This window comes from Peromyscus eremicus, chromosome 15 (genome assembly GCF_949786415.1).
Source record: "Peromyscus eremicus chromosome 15, PerEre_H2_v1, whole genome shotgun sequence".
Classification (NCBI taxonomy): Eukaryota; Metazoa; Chordata; class Mammalia; order Rodentia; family Cricetidae; genus Peromyscus; species Peromyscus eremicus.
Window position 1 is genome coordinate 29,099,750 of NC_081431.1, and position 22,023 is coordinate 29,121,772.

A 22,023-nucleotide genomic window follows, 5' to 3' on the forward strand; every position below is an offset into this window, starting at 1 on the left:
TAGGCATGTCTGCTTTCGACCCTTCCTAGAGCAGGCATGTCTGCTTTCGACCCTTCCTAGAGTAGACATGTCTGCTTTTGACTCTTCTAGAGTAGGCATGTCTGCTTTCGACCCTTTCTAGAGTAGACATGTCTGCTTTCGACTCTTCCTAGAGTAGACATGTCTGCTTTCGACCCTTCCTAGAGTAGACATGTCTGCTTTTGACTCTTCTAGAGTAGGCATGTCTGCTTTCGACCCTTTCTAGAGTAGACATGTCTGCTTTCGACTCTTCCTAGAGTAGCGCAGGGAAACTTTAAGGGAGGTAAGATTTCACTCACAGAACCAAACATATTATATTTTTCTGCCTTGAGTTTTTTATAGGAAGAATGTCAGTTAAGTAATAATAAGTATGTTTAATGCTTTAAATATAAATGGGGAGTAAAGCTGAATGTGATAACAATTGCTGTATATCAGGTGAATATAAAAACTGTTTAAAGAAGTAAGAAAAAGAATAAGACTTTCATGTTATTAAAAATAGACACCAGGGGAACCTCAAGAAGACTTTCTCTTTTTTTTCCCCCTCCAAAAGGCTTGTTTTTTTGTTTTTTGTTTGTTTTTGTTTTTGTTTTTCAATTAATTTGGTTAATCTGTAACTTGCACTATAGACCAGGCTGGCCCAGAACTCACAGAAATCTGCTTGCCTCTGCCTCCCAAGTGCTGGGATAAGGGCATGAGCAGCCACTACCCTGGCTACCTAAGAAGGCTTTCCGTGGTGAATGGTAAACTGTGGGACAGCCAGTGTTTCTCATTGCATTAGGTACGTTTCTGTTGCTGGCTTGAAATACCCTGATGAAGGTAACTGAAGAAGAAAGGGCTTGCCCTGGCTTACAGTTCTAGGGTACAGCCTGCCTTGGTGAGGAAGTTAGGGCAGCAGGGCCAGAGGTGGTCAGTCACATTGCATCCATGTCCCAGAGGCAGAGAGTAAGAAATGCTAGTCTTTAGTTTGCTTTTTCCTTTTTTTTTTTTTTTTTTTCAAGACAGGGTTTCTCTGTATAGTTTTGGTGCCTGTCCTGGATCTCGCTCTGTAGACCAGGCTGGCCTCGAACTCACAGAGATCTACCTGCCTCTGCCTCCCGAGTGCTGGGATTAAAGGCGTGCACCACCACCGCCCAGCTTGCTTTTTCCTTTTTAATTCAATGCAGGATCTCAGCACATGCAATGGTGTGTCATCCACAATTACTTTTCTCCCAGGTCCTCTCAAATTGACAATAATATCATCACATTCATGACAACAACATGACATCCTGTGACTTAGACATCAAGGAAGCCTGAGAGAATATTGCTAAGTGGGAGAAGTCACTCCGAAAAGGCTGTACATATGACTGTGTGACTCCAACTATACAGTATGCTGACGAAGACAAAAATTTGGAAACCCCAAAAGGCCAGTGTTTGCCAGGATCTGGAGGCCATGCTTAATCAGTGGCACTCAGGGATGTTTAGGACAATGAAATCTATGATACCTTAGTGAAGGATATACTTTGTTACACTCACTGTTAAAATCCATAGGACTTAAGGAAAAAGAGCCTTCACAAGAGTGAACCCTAATGTAAACTAGGGACCTTAGGAACAGTAGTGTAGCAATATCTGTTTATAATGGAGACAGATGTACCACACTAATGCCAGATGTTCGTAATGCAGGAGACTGGAGGAGGGGATGGAATTTGTGGGAACCCTGCACTTGGCATTCAGGTTTCTGTAAACATGAACTGCCTTTACTGTTTATTTTTGCCTGTTAATTATTTTTTAAGATTTCCTTATTTTATTTTATATGTAGGAGTGTTTTGCCTGCATGTATGTATGTGCACCTCATCCAGGGGATTGGATCCCCTGGAACTGGAGTAATAGATGGATGTGAGCCACCATGTGGGTGGCGCGAATCGGGCCCAGGTCCTCTTCAAGAGCAACAAGTCCTCTAAACTGCTGAGCCATCTTTCCAGCCCAAAAAGGACCCACCCACCCCCACCCCCCACCCCCCCACCCCCCCCCCGCAGAGGGGTGACCTGGCTGACCTGGAACTCATTGTGTACACCAGGCTGTATTCAAACTCACAATGGGTTGCTGGGACTAAAGGCATTTGCCATCACACCTAGTTCATCTGTTCATTAAAAGGGGAAAAAATTGACTATAGCCAAACTAGTGAAAATGGTGGCGCACGCCTTTAATCCCAGCACTTGGGAGGCAGAGCCAGGCGGATCTCTGTGAGTTCGAGGCCAGCCTGGGCTACCAAGTGAGTTCCAGGAGAGGCGCAAAGCTACACAGAGAAACCCTGTCTCGAAAAAACAAAAAACAAAAAACAAAAAACAAAAACAAAAAACACCAACTCAAAATAAACCAAGTCTGGTGGTCATTACCTGCAATCCCAACACTAAAGAGGCCGGAGTAGGCGGAGTCTGAGTTCAAGGCCAGCCAGGGCTACTTGGTGAGGCTCTGCCTCCAAATAGACAACATGCCTCCCCAACAGTTAAAAAACAAACAACAACAACAACAAAAAGACAAGAAACAGACAGTGAGCAATTACTCTGAAGAAATCCAGTAACCTCTCTTTCTTTGGTAAATATGTACAGTGGTATTTCTACCAAATCCTGCTCTTCAACTCTGTTCTCTTCTCTTCAGTGACAGCTAGAATATCAGCCCTGGAGGTACATACTCCCAAAGAAATCTTTGTGGTGAACGGGACACAGGGGAAGCTGACGTGCACATTCGATTCTCCTAACACAACGGGATGGTTGACCACGGTCTCCTGGAGCTTCCAGCCGGACGGCACTGACAGTGCAGTGTCGGTGAGAACCGCCCCTCCCCCTCTGTCTCCCCCCCCCCTTCCGTCTGTGTTCATTGTTTCTCACAGACTGCTCCACTGCTATCCTGTGATCAGTGACCCACTCCTACCATCCATTTCTGAAACGAGACACTTCAAGGCTTCTTCTTCTCTTGCTTCAAAATGTTCCAGAAAACATCTGCCCAGCATCTCTTAAATGCAGCTTTATTTCCTTGTCTTTTTATTTATTTCCCTTGCCCCCAACCCCAACCCTACCCCCACTCCCACCTGCCCACCCCACCCCGTTCCCTCTGACCACCAGGTTGCATTTGGAACTGTTCACTTCCACAGGACAGCCTCTGCTGGACCGTGCTGACTATAGTCACGTTTTATCCCACACCTTTTCAGCTTGCATTTGCCCCATTTTTTATTTCTATTTATTTTTTGATATCTATATCTGTCTTTCTCTCTGTCTATCTATATCCCACACATGGAGGTATATATAGTCCTTATGATGTGATGATTTTTTTTTTTTAATTTGCCTTGTAGTGTGATTCTGCCATATTGCCTGGGACTTTACCATGCCATTGGTATGCAAAGGTCTTCAATAAAAGCATCTTTGCTCTTGGAGCTGGAGAGATGGCCCAGTGGTTAAGAGCACTTGCTGCCCTTCCAAAGGACCCAGGTTTCCAGCACCCAAGTGGTGGTTCACAACCGCACCTCCAGTTCCAGGGGATCCGATTCCCTCTTCTTACCTCTGACGCCACTGTGTACACATGATATATAGACATAAATGCAGGCAAAACACCTCTGTACCTAAAGTGAAACTAAAGGGCCTGGGGAAAGCGTCTTTGTTCTCCCTGAGAGCAGCGAGAAGTGAGCGTGGCACATGGTCACCAGGGTGATGAGGCCACAGCAGAAGGGAAGTACTAAAGTACTCTGACAGAAGCAATTTGAAGGAGAAAGGAAGACGTCAAGACAGCTTGAAGTCGATGGTCATGTCCCGTGACAGCAGGGAAGCAGAGAACAGCAAGTGCCTACCCCCACCCCCCACTTCCTCCTATATATATATGTATGTATATTATATACTGTCCAGATTCCAGCCCAGGGACTGACGCCCACCACAGTGGGTAGAGCTTCCCATTACCAGTTAACCAAGTCAAGATAATTCCCTCAGGCATGCTTGGACACCCATCTTCCTGGTGTTTCTAGATTTCATCAATAATTGAGATTGATATCACAGAAAACCAGTGACTGGCTAGAAGCTAGTTGACATGGAGCAGCTGCTCTGATTCATGTCTATAAAATGGAGCTAATAAAACCTCCCACAGAGGGGTGTTGTGAAGAGGAAAGTTCTCAGTGTGGTGTCTAGCTCTGGAGGGACCAGTGTACGGAATTCGTGTGCCGTTGTCCTGTTGGTCATCATGTGTCCTTTGGATACTGGCACCTGCTTTAGCAATGATGTATATTTTAGGTTGTCAGTACTCAGCAGGGAAAGAATGCCATTCATTGTTCAGTAAGAGGATCCAACACCTGAGTCACGTGTGGTGGCGCCCGCCTTTAATCCCAGCACTTGGGAGGCAGAGGCGGGTGATCTCTGTGAGTCTGCGGTTGGAGGCTTAGTCCCCTAAGCCTGTTTGGCGGTCGTTAGGGTGAGATGAGGTGAAGTGACGAGAGTAGGGTCCCTATGGTGCATTAGTGACTCCACAAGCAGAGAGACTTGCCCTAGATCGCTTGTTCCATCTTCCCCTATGACGCCATGTTCTGATGCAGCAAGACGCCCCTCCCTAGCTGCCAAGTCAGTGTCAGCACCATGGAGTTCTAACTCAGCCTGCTGCTTATAGGTTCCTCAGTCTAGACGCTGGCTCGCTGTATGCCTATTCCATTAACCCTCCTCCTTCTATGAGGGGAGTTGGGGGGAAGGAAGGAAGAATGGACCCTAGCCCTCTCCACCACTCCTCAAGGAACACAGCAACTTCCTGTTCAGTGTGGATAGTGTGAGTCCCTCACAGTCTCCTCTGGGAAAACCTGGAGTGTGTACTAAATGACTATAGTTACTGAAATCAAAACAGCTTTCTGTTTGGCCCAAGTGGCTTTAGGTTAAACTGATATCAAAGCCGTGTACTCCCTCTGGGAGGTGGTGACACACACCTTTAATCCCAGCCCTCAGGAGGCAGAGGCAGGCAGATCTCCGAGCTTGAGGCCAGCCTGGTCTACAGAGTGAGTTCTAGGATAGCCAGGGCTACACAGAGAAACCCTATCTCAACCCCGCCCCTCCTTGGCCCCCAAAAAGCCAAGCACTCCCTGTTGAAGTTAGTCTCCCTAGGAAAAGTACTGTGTCTAGGTTGAAGCAACAAATTCTTGGGTGATCCTGTATCCTTGAGGATTTACTGATAGGGAACCTCCAAACATAATATCTGGAAGGACAGAAAAATGTTCATTTACTTAACTTCCTTACTAGGTCTAGTTGGGTATGATTTTAAATAAGACAAGAAATGTGGACTGCCTGCCCTGAAGTTTCTACCTTAGAGTAGCTAGGAGGGCATCAGGAGGAATCCAAACAAATATCTAGGGGAATGATACAAGATTCTGCTTCCATTAATAGAGCATCAGCGAGGAACATTGCCAGTATCTCATAGATTAAAATTAATCACACATGTTTAAGAGATTTCTCTTCAGTTTTAGGAAGTCAGGGGATTATTCAATATAGAAATAAAGCAGCTCTCAGGAAGATAACCTGAGGTTAAAAGCTTTCTTTTTTCTTTCTTTTTTTTAAAGACAGGGTCTCTATTGTATATCCCTGGCTGTCCTGAAACTCACTCCATAGACCAGGTTGGCCTTGAACTCAGAGAGATCTGCCTGCCTCTGCCTCCTGAGTGCTGGGACAAAAGTGTGTGCCACCACTCAGCAAAAGCTTCCTTTCTAGAAGTTCTGTTTATCCTCACAGTGTTCTTGCTTTGTGGTTTGGGAAGGGTTAGATGACTCGAGGCTTATGCTAACATGCTGCTTTTCTGAGTCGCAGGCTGTTTTCTTGTTCTTTTAGATTTTTACAGGAAAAGCGTACCCAGCATGCCGTGGCTTTCCTGGTGCATGAAGTGGGGGTCTGTGTGTCTAGCATTGAACTGGCTTCTCTTCCCTTCTCTGCTCTCTTAGGAGAGTTGCATCCTTTGAAGTGCTTCTGTGGGGCTCTGTCGTGACTGCTCTGCCTTCTCCATCTATCCCCACTTCCCCTGTGTTAGTTTCTTAGAAATAAGAACCATTGCTGCCTCTCCTCCACGAGTCTGGTCTGCGTGCATCTCTGCTCCCTTGTCCCCAGACTGGCATATAATACCTGTCCGTTCTCCTTCTTCGTGATCGTCATCGTTGCCGATTCACAATGCAACTTAGGGAGTATTTGGAGATGATGCAGGAAGGGAAGACTAGATTATTAAAAACGCTTGCTAGGTTGACAATTTGTTTGTTTCCTTGCTGGGGGGGAGACAGGAAGACAGGCAGAGCGGGTAAACTGTAACCAAGCAGGAGAGGTGTGAAATCACAGAAATCACCTAGACTTTGAATCAAAGCTGGGTTTGAATTCCATCTCTGAGACCTGTGACCTTGGGCAGGTCACTGAGGTTTTCTGCGCTTCACACATTCCTCGCTTGTGAAATTCAAGGCAGGGAAGGGGAGATGAAGCTTTATGAAATCGGACAGAGAAAGCGGAGGACTGGGGTTGATTTGTGAAGTAGCAGACTGTTAGGATGGGGATTGCGTGGGGAGGGCGATGGAAGGAAGAAGGAGTACTACAGGGTTATGGCGAACAATAGGTTTCTAGGCCGTTTTTATGCTGTAATAAAGTGGCAGTGACTGACTGGGTCACTTATAAGGAACATAGACTTATTTCTTACAGATCCAGAGTTTGGAAAGCTGGAGACCAGTGAACCTGGCATTTGGCAAGGATTTGGTGTTGTACCATCCTGTGGTGGAAGGCAGAAGGATGAGAGAGTGAAGGCCCTTTGCCAAGCCCCCGGTGTGATTGGCCGTCCTTCAGCAGCACAGCACGGCTGTTCCAGACGCCGCCGGGAACTCTACCTTTGAGAGTGGAGCTCACGTGTTCTTGTTTCTCCTGCAGTTTTTCCACTACTCACAAGGACAAGTGTACATCGGGGACTATCCACCGTTTAAAGACCGAGTCACCTGGGCTGGGGACCTTGACAAGAAAGACGCGTCAATCAATATAGAGAATATTCAGTCTGTTCACAACGGCACCTATATCTGTGATGTCAAAAACCCTCCTGATATCGTCGTCCGGCCTGGGCAGATTAGGCTCCACGTGGTGGAAATAGGTACTTCCCACGGTGGTCGATGTGATGGGACATGGTCTCTTTCAGCATGTGTAGCTAGAGAATAAGATTTATAGTTCAGGGTGCATTTGGAAAGAACTGTTTTTGGAGTTTATTTTTATGGTGTTGGGTATCAAACCCAGGCCTTGCTAATGCTGGCCAAGTACTCTGCCGCTGAGCCACATCCCTAAGCCTTGCAGGGGTGGTTTCTGCCTTCCAGCTGTGCTTCCCATCTCTGTGGACTCTGAGGCCTGGCCCAGCAGAGCTGATGGTCGGGAGAACTGCTGTTCAGTAGCACAGCATGAGGCTTCCCTTCCCACACCTGAGCCTGGAGCCTGGGGCTCTGATTTCAGGCATGTTAGTGATTCAGTGTTAAGACCAAGGACAACCACATTCACTGTGGTTGGATGAAGTGGGCTGTAGAAAAAGGAGACTGAGTCTGTCGGACATTGTCTAGGATGATAGATTAGTAGCTCTTACAGCAGTACCGAAACTTCTTCCCTTGTTTGAGATGTGCAGGGAACACAGGTTTCAGTGTCTCCTTGAGACAGCCTTCTGCTGGAGATGATTGGTGTCAGTTCACGTCTCCAGGTTTGCTTTGACTGTGGAATGTGGAGAGGGGTGGTGGGGGTAGAAATGCTGGGTTCTCTAGGTCGTTCTCAACTGACAGGCCATGGGTATGCCAGCCGTGGGTCATCATTAGATGCTGCTCTGTTTAGTTTGGCTAATGAAAGAGGATAAATAAAATGCTAACTGCTAAAGGAAGACTCCTGCTTAGTAAATTAACGAAATGCCTTTTCTTCTCTCTGTCCCCACCCCCCTCACACTGTTCTCTCCTCTAGACAATTTGTTGGTGTTCCTGGTTTGGGTGGTGGTGGGCACAGTTACTGCCGTGGTCCTTGGCCTCACTCTGCTCATCAGCCTGGTTCTGGTTGTCCTCTACAGAAGAAAGCACTCGAAACGGGATTACACTGGGTAAGAGCTGCTGTCTGTCAGAGGAGGGCTGGAGAGAAGGAATCAGGAAAAGCACCGTGAAGGAAGCATTATCTGCTGTTTGCTTTTCCACCGGGCCCAAGCGGTCCTCGGTGTTTTGGTGTAAGGAAGCAGCCATCAGTGGCTTGCTGTTCACTGCAGAAGAGGATGCCAGTCTCTCTCCTGTAGTTTTCTTCTGAGGTTTAGGGAGATGAATTGCTCAGCAGTCACGTGCTGCGTTTCAGTTCCATCCACTCAGCAATTAGAAGTCTTAAGCCACAGACATCACTTACCCAATTTAAGGGTTTAACTTTGCCAGGCATGATGGCACACGAGTCTGTAATTCTGGTACTTGGGAAATAGTTCAAGGTCATACTTGGCTACCTAGTGGGTTTGAGGCCAGCCTGGCTACATGAGACCTTGTCTCAGAATAACAGTGGGGCCTGGCAAGATAGTTCAGCAGGTAAAGATGGTTGTCCCCGAGATGAATGACCAGAGTTTGATCTCTGCAGTCCATACGGTAGGAAGGAACTAACTCCTCATAAATTCTCCTTTGACCTCCATTTGCATGCCATGGTATACATACATGTTTGTGCCCCCTCCCTCCACCCTCAGATTCCCCACACACAAATAAACGAACATAAAACGTGGAAATGAGAAAAGGTTAAAAAACAGTTTAATCGTAATGTGCTGCTACTGATCTTACAAGGGCCTTCCTTTCGCTTGCTAGCTGGAGATGCTCTGCTAGTGAATGACTCCCTGGCCCGGTGTGAGGAGGGCTTCTCTGCTGTGTTCCCACCCCACCACCACCTGAGCAGCCTCAGCACTTCACTCTTTCTAGCGCGCGTGCACCTAAACCCGGAGAGTAAGAGTTAATATCAACACGTCCCAGGAAGTTGGAAGATGTGTGTGGCTTTGTTATGATGTCTCTCACAAGGGACATCTGAGTGTAGGGCGGCGTCTAACTGCAAGACCTTCTCTTTTCCCCACTCCAGCTGGAAAGCTAACCCATGTAAGCTATAGCACTCACGCGGTAAGCTGGATTCAAGTTGGTATAGCCCGAGCAGCGTCACACATGCACACGCTAACTTGAGCCGTCCTAGAGGGACTGTGGTTAGAGAGGACTGCATGCCCGCATGGCAGGAGCCTCTCTCTGTGGGCTTTGCTGACCTCGAGTTGTTAGGAGTGCTGTGTTCAAACAAGTCTAGAGTGTTCCGATTCAGGTATTACTTGCTTGGAATGCGTCTGTTCTGCTGACTGTTGTTCCCTTGCATGGGGTGTGTTTTAAATACAGTGGGATGGATGGTTTTCAACTTGAGACTCATCTAAGGTAGTAACGCTTCAGGCCGTACTTATCGCTTGGGGTTAATAAGTGGGCAGGAAGGTGTTTCTTTCCAGGGCCCTGCATGGCACCATGGTTGCTGCTAGTCTCACTTTGGTCCCCACTCCACCCCCCACACCATTTCCTGCTTTTCTTCTTGCTGTGCTGAGACCAGATCCTACTTACCTTCCCTTTAAGAAAAAAAAAAAAGTGGGGCTGGAGAGATGGCTCAGTGGTTAAGAGCACCAACTGCTTTTCCAGGGGACCCTGGTTCAATTCCCAGCCCCCACATGGTGGCTCACAGCTGTCTATAACTCCAAGATCTGACACCCTCACACAGACATATATGCAGACAAAACACCAGTGTATATAAAGTAAAAAAAAAAAAAAAAAAAAAAAAAAAAAAAAAAAAAAAACCAACATAGAAGACACATTGGCACTGTGACAGGACTGGGTCTCCTCTTCTATTCCACTGGACACATGGTAACTGATCACATTGACCATTGCTGTTAATATTATGTACACATGTTCAACCCATTCCCCTGGTTGACACTAACCAGCCAGCTCGGTGCTAACCCAACAGCGAGTATGGTTTGTTCATGGGTGTGTCGTTTGACTGTACTGAAAACGTAAAACGCAACATCCAGATGAAGTTATGTTCATCTCAGTGTGTGTGTGTGTGTGCATGTCCTCCATGTAAAATACATGTGTGATTTTCATACATGAATTTTATTGTTGACCATTAAGACCTTCTTTGTGTTAGAATAATTGAATAGTTTGGCTTAGGGCATGTAGCCTCCCATTCCAGAGAGGGCAGTTTGCAAAGTGCCCAGGATGCTTTGGTCTCAGTAACGACGCTTTCGATGTGGTCCGCTCCAGACTCCTTACTTGTTCAGATAGTGTGTCAGCACTACTGACACAGCCCTAAGAACCTGCTTCCTGTTCAGTTTCCCGCACTTAGTCATGGGGGTAGCACTTTTTAAAGATGCCTCCATGCTTCTCACAGAGCTCAGTCCATGTGACATTCCAGAGTTTCTCATGGTCATGACTTCTGGCTGTTTGTGTTTTGAGGTTTTTGTGTTTTTTGGTTTTGTTTGATTGTGATGTTGGTAGGAGAAGGGGAGCCATGGTGCTGAATCCGGATGTGGCCGGTGATTTTTGAAATTCATCCAGAAGGGGTTTTCCTTGGATGGGGACTAAAGCACTTGGCCATTAAGCTAGTAGAACTGACTCCTTTTTTTGTTTGTTTTGTTTTGTTTTGTTTTGTTTTTCGAGACAGGGTTTCTCTGTGTTATTTTGGTGCCTGTCCTGGAACTCACTCTGTAGCCCAGGCTGGCCTGGAACTCACAGAGATCCGCCTGGCTCTGCCTCCCGAGTTGCTGGGATTTAAAGGCGTGCGCCACCAATGCCTAGTGAGCTTACTCCTTTTTTTGTTTGTTTGCTTTTCTTTTTGGTTTTTCAAGAGCTGGAGGGATAACTCAGCCATCAAAGGCTAGGCTCACAACCAAAAATATAAGAGCGTACCCCTTTTAACGTTTATCCTGAAGCCGGGTGGAGGGCAGGAGGGGAAATAGCACACCACAGAGCGAAAGTGTTGCTACTTGCCGCCCTTGGCCACGTGCTGACTGGTTTAGAAGACGGCCAGAGTGTCGGGAGCGGAAGGGAGTTCTAAGCTACTGATTTTCTGGAGACCTGCTGTTTTGTGTTCTGTTGTTTTGCTTTTAAGTATCTGTTGCTCCATTGTGCCACGACTTGCATCACTTTTGTTTCCATTTATTGTAATTTTTCGTTTTTACATTTGTTCTTCAAATTGTCACTTCATCAGCTGCAGTACATCAGAGCGTTTGTCGCCAGTTAAGCAGGCTCCACGGAAGTACCCCTCCGACACAGAGGGTCTAGTAAAGAGTCCGCCTTCCGCCGGATCTCACCAGGTAACAGCTGATGGCCCTCGGCTCTAATGTTTGGTGCGCTCTAACTTCTTGGGTATGAGGGAGAAAACCGTGATAGTCTCACTGAAATGGACATGCAGGGAAAGGGAGGAAGATGGAGGAATTGAAGGGCTGGTCTAAGAAGACCACAGGAAAATGTGCGGCGAAGAACCGATCTTAGGAAAGTCCCCCACCAAACCACCACTAACATTTACTAAAAAGGTGTCCCCTTTGTGCAAGTAGCAAGCTGCTTTGTCAGTTGCCAGACATTCTTCGGGTGCCCAAGAGAAGAGAATCTAGTAAACTGTATTCTAAAGTACTCAGTAAGAATTTAGCAGGGAAGAGTTGGGGCAGTACTTCATTCAGTCAAGTTCTCGGCACAGGACCTAGGTCCAGTCCTCAGAACCCACATAAAGGAGGGGAAGCTGGATGGTGGTATACACTCACAGTCACAGGGCTGGAGAGGTGGGGACGACAGACCCCTTCGGCTCCCTAGCCAGCTAGCCTAGCTAATTGGCAAGTCCCAGGTCCCATTGAAAGACTGTCTTGCAGGGCATGGTGACACATGCCTTTAATCCCAGCACTACGGAGGCAGAAGCTGGTGGATCTCTGTGAATTCTAGGCCAGCCTGGTCTACATAGTGAGTTCCAGGACAGCCAGGGCTATGTAGAAAGACCCTGTCTCCAAAAAAACAAGGAAAGAGGTGTGCGGGAGACCCTGTATCCAAAGAAAAGTGGAAGACACCTGAGAAATCACATACATGCAAGGCAGTCTTTAGCACATTCACACATGTTCATGCATGCACTTGTGCACACACACACACAGAGAGAAATTAGCCGGGAAAGTGAGTGTTCTCAGTATTAATAATAAAGCAAGAAATTTATTTCATGACCAGCCACAGTGGTCAGGATTTATGATGCAGAATACCAGAAAATTTGTTTTCAGGGGAAAGCTGATAATCTTGGTATTGATAATAAAACAGGAAAACTGGTTTTCTTTAGAAAAAATTGAGGGGCTGGAGAGGTGGCCCAGCGGTTGGGAGCACTTGGCTGCTCTTGCAGAGGACCCTGGTTCAGTTCCCAGAACCCACATGGTGGCTCACAGTCATTTATAACTATAGTTGCAGGCAGTCCAATCCCCTCTCCTGACCTCCACAGGCTGCAAGCACGGATGTGGTGTACGTACGTACGTATGTGCAGGCAAAATACTCAGAGAGAAACGAAACAAACAAATCTGAAAAATGTTTAATTGAGAGGAAATGCTTGTCCAGATAATTTATAGGCTGGATGAACAAGGAAGGGTGTTTGGTTTCTGCTTATTGTGGGAGGTTCTGAAGAATGTCTTCCATTTGGGATTTAGCACAGGACCCTGCACCCTGCTTCGGATCATGCGTCTAGTTTTGAACCATAACTGTGGCTTCGTCAGAGCCTCGTAGCTTAGTGCCCGTGGGGTCTGTGTGGAGTAGAAACCATTCTCAGGAATGGTTTGGCCAGTTCTGCTCTGCCCTAAAGAGGTGACAGCTAAAGGGACTGGACCTCACAACCAGTAACAAGAATAAGTGCTACCTTCCTGTGGTGAGGGTAGCGAAGAAACGTACAGCATCGAGGAAACTGAGGCCTCTCTCTAAAAGCACACCACGCTGTCAGGGTCCAAACCCAGCCTCGATGACAGCAGCTGTTCTGTGGTGGCACCAGGCCATAACCTGTTCCTGTCCCCTCCCTGCTCCCCCTCCCTCCCTCGCCACAATATACCTCAGTTTACTGATTTGGGTCCTAACTAGGAATAGGGCTGTGATGAAGTCAGGAGAGTTTAATGGCTTTGGAAGCCCTGGGGAAGCTTTGTTCTGCCCTTGGAGTTCTGCCCATTGCTCTGCTGCTGAAAACGGACTCTCAGTTCTGAACAGTGGAACTGCGGCTTTTGAGACATTGTAAACTAGGTCACGCAACACTCTGATCTCAGAGAAAAGGATCAGTGCGGGCCCTGCGACTGCACCAGCCTGCCACAGACTGGTGCAGAGAGGGAAAGCTAGTTCACCGCTCTGAGGAGGTGGAACTGTGAGTCTGAGACAGAAAAACAGATGGCACAGAGGAAGAGGGTGTGTGCCCGTGAGTGTGTGTGCACACTCCACAGACCTGGAGTAGCGGCTCTGAGAGTTTTGGGCTGAGTGTAGATTTGTGCATACAAGATAGAACACGTTTGAGACCAGGGAAAGAACTCCAGAGCTTGGAGCTCACCAGGAGCTGGGAATAGTTTGTAGAGAAACCTGTTAGCCCTGGCGCTCGGAGTAGTCACACCTTTGTAGGTGCTTAAATATCCAGATAAAGGGTACTCGGGACCCATTTTTTACAGAGCTTGAAAAGAAGCCTTTAGAGATTCCAACTCATCCAGAAGTCATTTAGCTGGATGCCACATCAGAATGCAACAATTCCCAGCAATCCAGTGCCCAGTAGTGTAAAATTCATAATGTCTGGTACCAATCAAAAATGTCTAGGCATATGGCCAGGTGTGGTCACATACTTGTAATACCAGTCCTTGGGAGGCCGAGGCGAGAGGATTGCCTAAACACCAAGCTGGGCTCCATAGAAACCCTGCCTCAAAGAAGGCTTAGGGAAACTAGGCATGCAAGAAGCAGGTAACGAGTGCTCGCTTCGGCAGCACATACACTAAAACTGGAATGATACAGAGAAGATTAGCATGGCCCCGTACAAGGATGACACACAAATTCATGAAGTGTTCCATTGAGAGAGAGAGAGAGAGAGAGAGAGAGAGAGAGAGAGAGAGAGAGAGAGAAAGAATCAGGTAACTAAATCAGCAGATAGACACCAACTATCCCCTGGGGCCTAGGGGCTGGAGAGATGGCTCAGAAGTTAAGAGCTCTTGCTGCATTTGCGAAGGACCTGGGTTTGGTTCCTAGTATTCACAGTGTGACTCACAATTGTCTGTAACGCCAATTCTAGGGTATCTGACACCCCTTTCTGGCTTCCTTGGGCACCAGGCACACACATAGTGCACGTACATATATGCAAGCAAACATTTACACACATGAAACAATTAATAAAACTTGTAAAATATGAACCCAGAAATGAGAGGGATAATGGGATTCTTAAACAAGGGCATTAAAGTCATTTTTTTACAAGTAAACGAGGAGCTAGAACTTTGCACATAATGAGGAAAGAAAGATCCGTCAGACAGGTGGCGTGGGGGATGAGGACACTGGGTGCTGCTCACAGACCAGAGCAGCTGTGCTGGCTAGAACGGGACAGACTGACTGACCACAAGCTTTGGGCCAGCCTGGGTTCCAGAGTGGGACTGATGAAAACTGAGGGGGGGGGCACAATAAAGATTAGCAATAGGTATTATCCAAAATGAAGTATACCAAAAACCAAACCAAACCAGAATTTTCCATTTAATTTGGGGGGGGGGGGCTGCCTTTGACCGACTGAAACCATGGGAAGCAAAACTGAGAATGGAAAGGGACTGTAGTAAACTCAGCTTATTAATTACATTGATAGTAAGTATTCAGAACACTCCAATTAAAAGTTGCAGGGGTTAGGGATCTCAGTGGCAGAGAGTATACTTTTTATCATTGCACAAAACCCTAGATTAAGTTTCTAAGATGGATAATAGATAGATAATAGAGATAGATGATAGATAGATGGTAGGTAGGTAAGCAGGTACATAGGAGATGTCAGATTGAATAAAGCACTTTGGCTTGGTATTTATAGCACATACCAAGCTTGGGAGGCTGAGTCAGGAGGATCAAGAATTCAAGGCCAGTCTGGGCTACTTACAAGACCCGATCTCTCCAGGTGGTGGTGGCACACACCTTTAATCCCCGCCCTTGGGAGGCAGAGGCAGGAGGATCTCTGTGAGTTTGACCACCACTGTGACTAGCTTCAGACTGTCTTGTTGCAGCCCTTTTCTCTCCGCCTCAGGTGGCTGCCTTTTGGCATCATGTAAAATGGGTAAAAGGAAGAAACCCCGGGTTTCCTCGTGTGCATCGTCTATCATGAAAGAGACATCTGCCAGAAGCCCCCACCGACTTCTTTTTCCTAGCCCCTTAGGCCAAGCGTGGGTCACTTCTTCTAGTCACCTGCAAGGGTCAGTAATTGTGACTGGCTGAGACAACATCTTGATTCACCCTAGGGACCCAAATGAAGTCCTTAGTCTCAGCAAAAAAAATGGTGAATAGCAGGAACACAGGAAGGCTCCGCCAGCACAGCAGGAGACAGGATGGGTTTGGGAGTTGAGTTAGGAAGGCTCTGGGCAGAGCTTGGGGCACTATAGCATGGGAGGAAAGATAAGCAAGAAATTTCCCTTTGTGAAGCTTCATTTTTACCATAACTGGTTTTAGATAATTTGTGTGATTATTTGAGGAGTTGGTTTTCTGGGTCCTTTTCTGAAAAGACTCAATACTTGGCATGCAGAGGACAGGTATCTGGAGTGCAGTGATTCGATGGAATATTTATATATTGGTCAATGGCTGTATCTAGACACTGGGAAGTTTCAAGATGTACATCTCATGTAGCTTCCTAGTCTTCACAGTGGTCCTGCATGATGTATTATTTTATTGCCTCTGCTTTGCTCTGAAGGCTTATTTGGGTTGAATTACTCGTGGTACTACTGGTAGAGCTGGCCTTTAGACCTGCATCCGTCCAGTTCTAAGACACACGCAAATTCTTTCCTGCTTGACCAATTCTTCTCAACTCTCTTGATAATCAGAACTGATTTCGTTTGTCTCAGAGTCAAAATACACTGTTTCACTTTTATGTCTGGCTTTTAATATGTGTGGCTCCCATTGGATAATAAATAAAGCTGCTTTGGCCTATGGCAAGGCAGCTTAGAGGCAGATGGGAAATCCAAGCAGAGATAGAAGGAGGTTAAAGGTGGAGTCAGGGCAGACACTGCGAGCCTCTGCCAGGAGAAGCAAGATGTGAGAGAATAGGTAATGCCATGAAGCCACATGGCAAAACATAGATGAATAGGAATGGGTTGAATTAAGTTACAAGAGCTAGTTAATAATGAGCCTGAGCCATGGCCACACAGTTTGTAGTTAATACAAGCCTCTGTGTGTTTACTTGGGACTGAGCGGCTGCAGGACCAGGCAGGACACACAGGAAAACTTCCAGCTACAACACAGTGAAGTAAATCCTGGAAACAGTGTTTTGCCAACAGTCAGTGAGCACAAGGTGAAGGCAGGTGTTCCCTCTCAGGGAGTGTTAAGGGGTTGAAAGTGAGTTTTTTCAGTCTGTGAAGTAGACACAGGTGGATCGCTGACTTCAAGGCCAGCCTGGTCTACATAGTCAGGTCCAGGCTAGCCAAAGCTACAAGAGTGAGGCCCTGGTCTCAAAAAAGAAAAAAGTGAGTCATTTCATGCCTGAGGGATGATAGTCAAATTATCCAAGGTTGCAGGGTCTCTGGAAAGTGTTCTGCAGGGTACACTGTGAGGGACTGCCTGGTGGATTCACCATGACTGTGGGGTACACTGAGGACTGCCGGGTGGATCACCGTGACTGTGGGGTACACTGAGGACTCCTGGGTGTGGTCACTGTGACTGTGGGGTACACTGAGGACTCCTGGGTGGGTCACCGTGACTGTGGGGTACACTGAGGGCTCCTGGGTGTGGTCACTGTGACTGTGGGGTACACTGAGGACTGCTGGGTGTGGTCACCGTGACTGTGGGGTACACTGATGACTGCTGGGTGGGGTCACCGTGACTACAGGGTACACTGAGGACTGCTGGGTGGGGTCACCGTGACTACAGGGTACACTGAGGACTGCCGGGTCTGGTCACCGTGACTGTGGGGTACACTGAGGACTGCTGGGTGTGGTCACTGTGACTGTGGGGTACACTGAGGACTGCCGGGTGGGGTCACCATGTCAACAGGGTACACTGAGGACTGCTGGGTGGGTCACCGTGACTGTGGAGTACACTGAGGACTGCCGGGTGGGGTCACCGTGACTGTGGGGTACACTGAGGACTGCCGGGTGGGGTCACCGTGACTGTGGAGTACACTGAGGACGGCCGGGTGGGGTCACCGTGACTACAGGGTACACTGAGGACTGTCGGGTGGGGTCACCGTGACTGTGGGGTACACTGAGGACTCCTGGGTGGGTCACCGTGACTGTGGGGTACACTGAGGACTGCTGGGTGGAGTCACCGTGACTGTGGGGTACACTGAGGACTGCTGGGTGGGGTCACCGTGACTGTGGGGTACACTGAGGACTGTCGGGTGGGGTCACCATGACTGTGGAGTACACTGAGGACTGCTAGGTGTGGTCACCATGACTGTGGGGTACACTGAGGACTGTCGAGTGGGGTCACCGTGACTGTGGGGTACACTGAAGACTGCCGGGTGGGTCACCGTGACTGTGGGGTACACTGAGGACTGCCGGGTGGGTCACCGTGACTGTGGGGTACACTGAGGACTGCTGGATGGGTCACCGTGACTGTGGGGTACACTGAGGACTGTCGAGTGGGGTCACCGTGACTGTGGGGTACACTGAGGACTGCCGGGTGGGGTCACCGTGACTGTGGGGTACACTGAGGACTGCCGGGTGGGGTCACCGTGACTGTGGGGTACACTGAGGACTGCTGGGTGGGGTCACCACTATGCAGAAACTTCTAGAAGAACCCTCTTTTTGGACCTCCTTCCTTCCTCCTTCAGCAGCATGTTCTATTATGAAATTAAATTTGATAATTTGGGATTCAGAGCTGATTTCGTCTCTAGTAAAACGATTTCAACTAAAAGAATAGACCACCTCAGGCATTGTGTTTCTTGAATTTTTTTGTTTTGTTTTTGAAACAGGATCCCCCTGTAGCTCAGGCTGGCCCTGAACTCATAGAAACCCACCTGCCTCTGCTTCCCAAGTGCTGGGATCAAAGGCGAGCACCACCACACCTGGCTTCTTGAAACATTTTTAAGGCCTGTTTGTGTAGTAAATTACTGGAGTGGTAGCCAGACAACATTTTCACTTCATTGTTTTGTAATAGTTATTGGGGTGTGTTGGGGGGGTGTTAAGAGGTTGAATGTTCAACTGTAGAGTAAAGCAGCTGGGCTACTGTGGGTCCGGTCGCCGCTCTTTTCCCGCATGTGACGACTCTCTTAGAAGTAGTGAGCTCACTTCTAGATCAATCTTGTTTCCCTGGATTCTCCTAAAGTCCAAAGTGGTCTCATTGATTGTCAAAATCAAGGTCCTGAGTCATGCTCCACAGAGACCCCAGTGGACGTTATCTTTTAATGAGCCCCCAAACCTGGCTTCCAAGACCTGTACTAGATGGAGCTGACCCCTGGCCTCAACCATGCCCTCACAGTCCTCCACAATAGTTTATACATCCCTTCCCCTGGCCTGGCCCCTCCATAGTCTCAAAGTTCTAGGTGGTTGAGTGACGGAGACCCTGACTTTAGACCTGCTGTTTTCCAAGAGTGAGAAGGAATGGACTCATCAGGCTTTGGTGGGCAACCAGTCCAAGCTCAGTTCACTGCCTTTCCAGGCAGTCTCGACAGGAAACACAGTACTGTCTCACATGAATGTTGACATTCACTGACTGGTGCAGATGACTCTGTATGCTTTCCTTCTCTTAGTTTCCTGCTCGCACACTGTGTCAGGAACACCACCACTCCAAAGAGAAGTGCTTAAAACAGCCGGGGCTGCACATCAGTCAGGCGGACGCTCTGCGTTTGGTTCACTGGATCAGTTAGTTGTCTCAGTGTTTCAAGGTAGACTTGTGTGACGTGATGCTGGCACTGACAGCTGGCATCTGTCGGGTGTGCACTGTCCTGCACTGCCTCGATGATTCACAGGTACCATTCAGTCTCATCACAGGGTCAGAAGGTCTCCTCATTAGAGCTTATTCAAAGTATGCCCGATGCCATATGGCCATCTGCCAGGCTTCCATATGGCCATCTGCCAGGCTGCAGAGAGAGTGCCTCATGAATTCTGAGTGTGGCTTCCCCCAAGTCCAGATAGGTCTGGTGACTGACTGATTTTAATACTTCTGATGTACCATTCCACAGTCCTGGGCCTGGGCCCATCTTCTCTGTGGAAGTCAGAATGCAGGATCTCAGCTTACACACTGGAGGGCGTATGTTGGGCTCCTGGCTACTGATGGTGTGGCTACTACGCTTGCTGTTGTATTATAGTAGGAAGCTGAAGGACACCATTGGACCTCTCAGAGTTCCCTGGGTTGAGAGAGGGCCTGACTTTGGGTCATGCTGCATTTTTCTTTTTTAAACCAGAGCTGTTTTGCTATGCTTATTTACAATTTTACAGGTTTAAAAGGAGTTGGAAAAGTCATTAATGTAAACTGCCCTCTGGCAGTTGAACCATTAGCCTCTGCCCAGACTTTGGCTCCTGAGAGTCAGGCATTTATTTGCTCAGGTCCCAGGAGCCCAGCCTCTCTTACTCTCCTAGATTGGACTCTGACAGCCATCATAGACTTCGTTGACTTCTGCGATGCTAAGAGGAAAGGGAAGAACTTGTACTTTAGAGCTTTTCTTTACAGTCCTTAGCTTGTGAATTAGAAAAAATAAATAAATAACTTGGAAAGACAGTTAACTGGTATTGGACCTCAGAGAGGTAGTCTGGTAATGCAGTAGTGGAGGGCATCCCCAGCCTGTCCAAAACCTGAGGACCTGTCTCTAACACCAAAGAGAGGAGGTGTCGTGCAGAAAGCAGCAAACCTTTAATCAGTCATCATAGGGTCAGACTGAAAGGATCGTGTTGTATTTATATTGAATATTTAAAATGTTTGAGGACCTATATGTATAAAGTGACCAGCACAAATTAATTCTATGGATGAGATCATTTTCTACCAGGATGATTCTGAAACTCAAGATCTCCGTGGCCCTTGGGTTGGTCAAGGGCCCAGCCTAGTCCTTACACCCAGTCCCAGTTGCAAAGGCTGATGAGTGCTTTAGCAGCTGGTAAAATAAGGGACATTGCCAAGAAGGAATGTGATATTTCCATAGAAATGTCTAAGTATGCACTAAACCAAAGGAATAACAGAACTAATTTTCACGTACCCGCTTTGGTGGCTGCAGTGGATGCTTGGTCTGGTTTTAAGGTCAGTCCTGAACATATCATTATAAGAAACCTTGACTCTTCAAAGCGGAGGAGTCCTTGCTTTGAAAGCCTATAGTATGGCTATAATGATTGCTTCTGTTCCTGGAGCTTAGGGACCATCAGTTTTTCCAAACCTCTAATTCGGCTTCTCTTCTCCAGGGCCCAGTCATATACGCACAGTTAGACCACTCTGGCGGACATCACAGTGGCAAGATTAATAAATCAGAGTCTGTGGTGTATGCGGATATCCGGAAAGACTAAGAGAAGACCCCAAACATACCTTAATCAAGAAACAAATCCAAAGTGGACTCTTGTGCAGATAATGCCCCAAACCACGTGTGGCCTTGAGGACTCAAGCAAGGACAAGCACATGTATACTCAGAGAGAGAAGAAGAAGTGTATAAAGGATGTGTATATTCTATTTAATCTTCCCGATGTGAGAGGCCAGTGTTGCATGGTGAAGAAACGGTATGAGTCTACGTAATGTAAATTGTCTTGCTCTTTCTGTATATTCTTTCAGAGTCATTTCTAATTGGAAAGTATGAGAAACATCTCTGTCATCGAGTGATATGGTTTGCCTTATTGGAGACTTCACAGAACTGTTAGTATTTCCAGCAGACGTGGCCTTTTCACCCAAGGGCTCAACCTGTCGTATTAGCATTTCTTGTAGTTAGAGAATGAGATGTTCAGTGGATGTGAGTCTCTCACGGTATCAGAACCATTTGTTCCTGCTAGCTGACACACACCATCCATTAGCCATGCCACCTGAGAAGTTTGTGTTGATGCTTTTCTAAAATATGAGGGAATTTGCAGTGTGAGATAGTCCTCACCATCCTTCAGTGGATGCTAAGGTCTCTCTAAGCTTTTGTCACTGGGTGGACAGCACAGCTGACTGAGGGTATTTGTGGTTGAAAGGGTACAGATTGCAGAGCCCAAGCATGACGTTAACATGGGAAAAAACTTCAGAGGGGGGCAGCATTCTCCTTTTTCTTCTTCTCAGCAATTCCATAACCAAACTGCACATTCCAGATACCTCCTGACAGGTGCTGTACCTTCTCGGGGCTGTGCTGAGACAGTGTATATGATGCTGGTGCTCTGTGGCCTTTGTTCAAATGACACCTCTTCTTAAGGGCCTCCTCCATCTGATTCTGTGACCTCCCTGCCCAGTCAGAGCCAGGTCCTCTGTCGGCCCCAGCCAGTCTTCTTCCCTAGGCCGGAGCAGTTTGCTGTCAGCATCCTGGGCTGAGACAGTAGCCTGGTTCCAACGGCTCGCCGAACGGTGCTCAGGCCTCACAGTCTAACTCCACACACCATCTCCTTCGGAGTATCAGTCCCTTTCCTGCAACTCTGCATTCTGGGGCAGATATCTACAGATAACATCGAGGTCACGTCCAAATGACAGACCTGCCCTCCCCATGTCTTCTGACCCGAAGAAAGAGGCATCCTAAAACTTACGTGGGAATTGTGAAGGGACACCTAAACGGGAGGGCTTTCAGAATAAAATTCCTGTCTGTATTTTCTCAATGGAAATGTATCCAGCTAGGGAGAAGTATCAAATTCATTGTTACTTTTTGATATTTTCATTTGTACTTCTGTGAATACTTTAATACAATTTTTTCA

The 22,023-nt window shown here is 47.4% G+C and overlaps 1 protein-coding gene and 1 non-coding gene across 3 annotated transcripts in view; both read left to right on the forward strand.

The window, feature by feature from the left end:
* Mpzl1 (myelin protein zero like 1) overlaps positions 1 to 21,369 on the forward strand; it is a 43,305-nt gene extending 21,936 nt beyond the window's left edge. The window contains exons 2-6 of one of the 2 annotated variants that reach the window (XM_059280563.1): positions 2,653 to 2,819; positions 6,906 to 7,119; positions 7,959 to 8,091; positions 11,235 to 11,340; positions 20,563 to 21,369. In XM_059280563.1, the coding sequence (XP_059136546.1) occupies positions 2,653 to 2,819; positions 6,906 to 7,119; positions 7,959 to 8,091; positions 11,235 to 11,340; positions 20,563 to 20,664 (722 nt within the window). In that variant the 3' untranslated portion in view covers positions 20,665 to 21,369. The remainder of the gene's footprint in view (positions 1 to 2,652; positions 2,820 to 6,905; positions 7,120 to 7,958; positions 8,092 to 11,234; positions 11,341 to 20,562) is intronic. The other variant, XM_059280564.1, reaches the window with a different exon arrangement.
* On the forward strand, positions 13,977 to 14,082 carry LOC131925916 (U6 spliceosomal RNA). The gene has a single exon (XR_009383410.1). It is a non-coding gene; the product is annotated as a U6 spliceosomal RNA (small nuclear RNA).
* Positions 21,370 to 22,023: the final 654 nt, after the last annotated feature.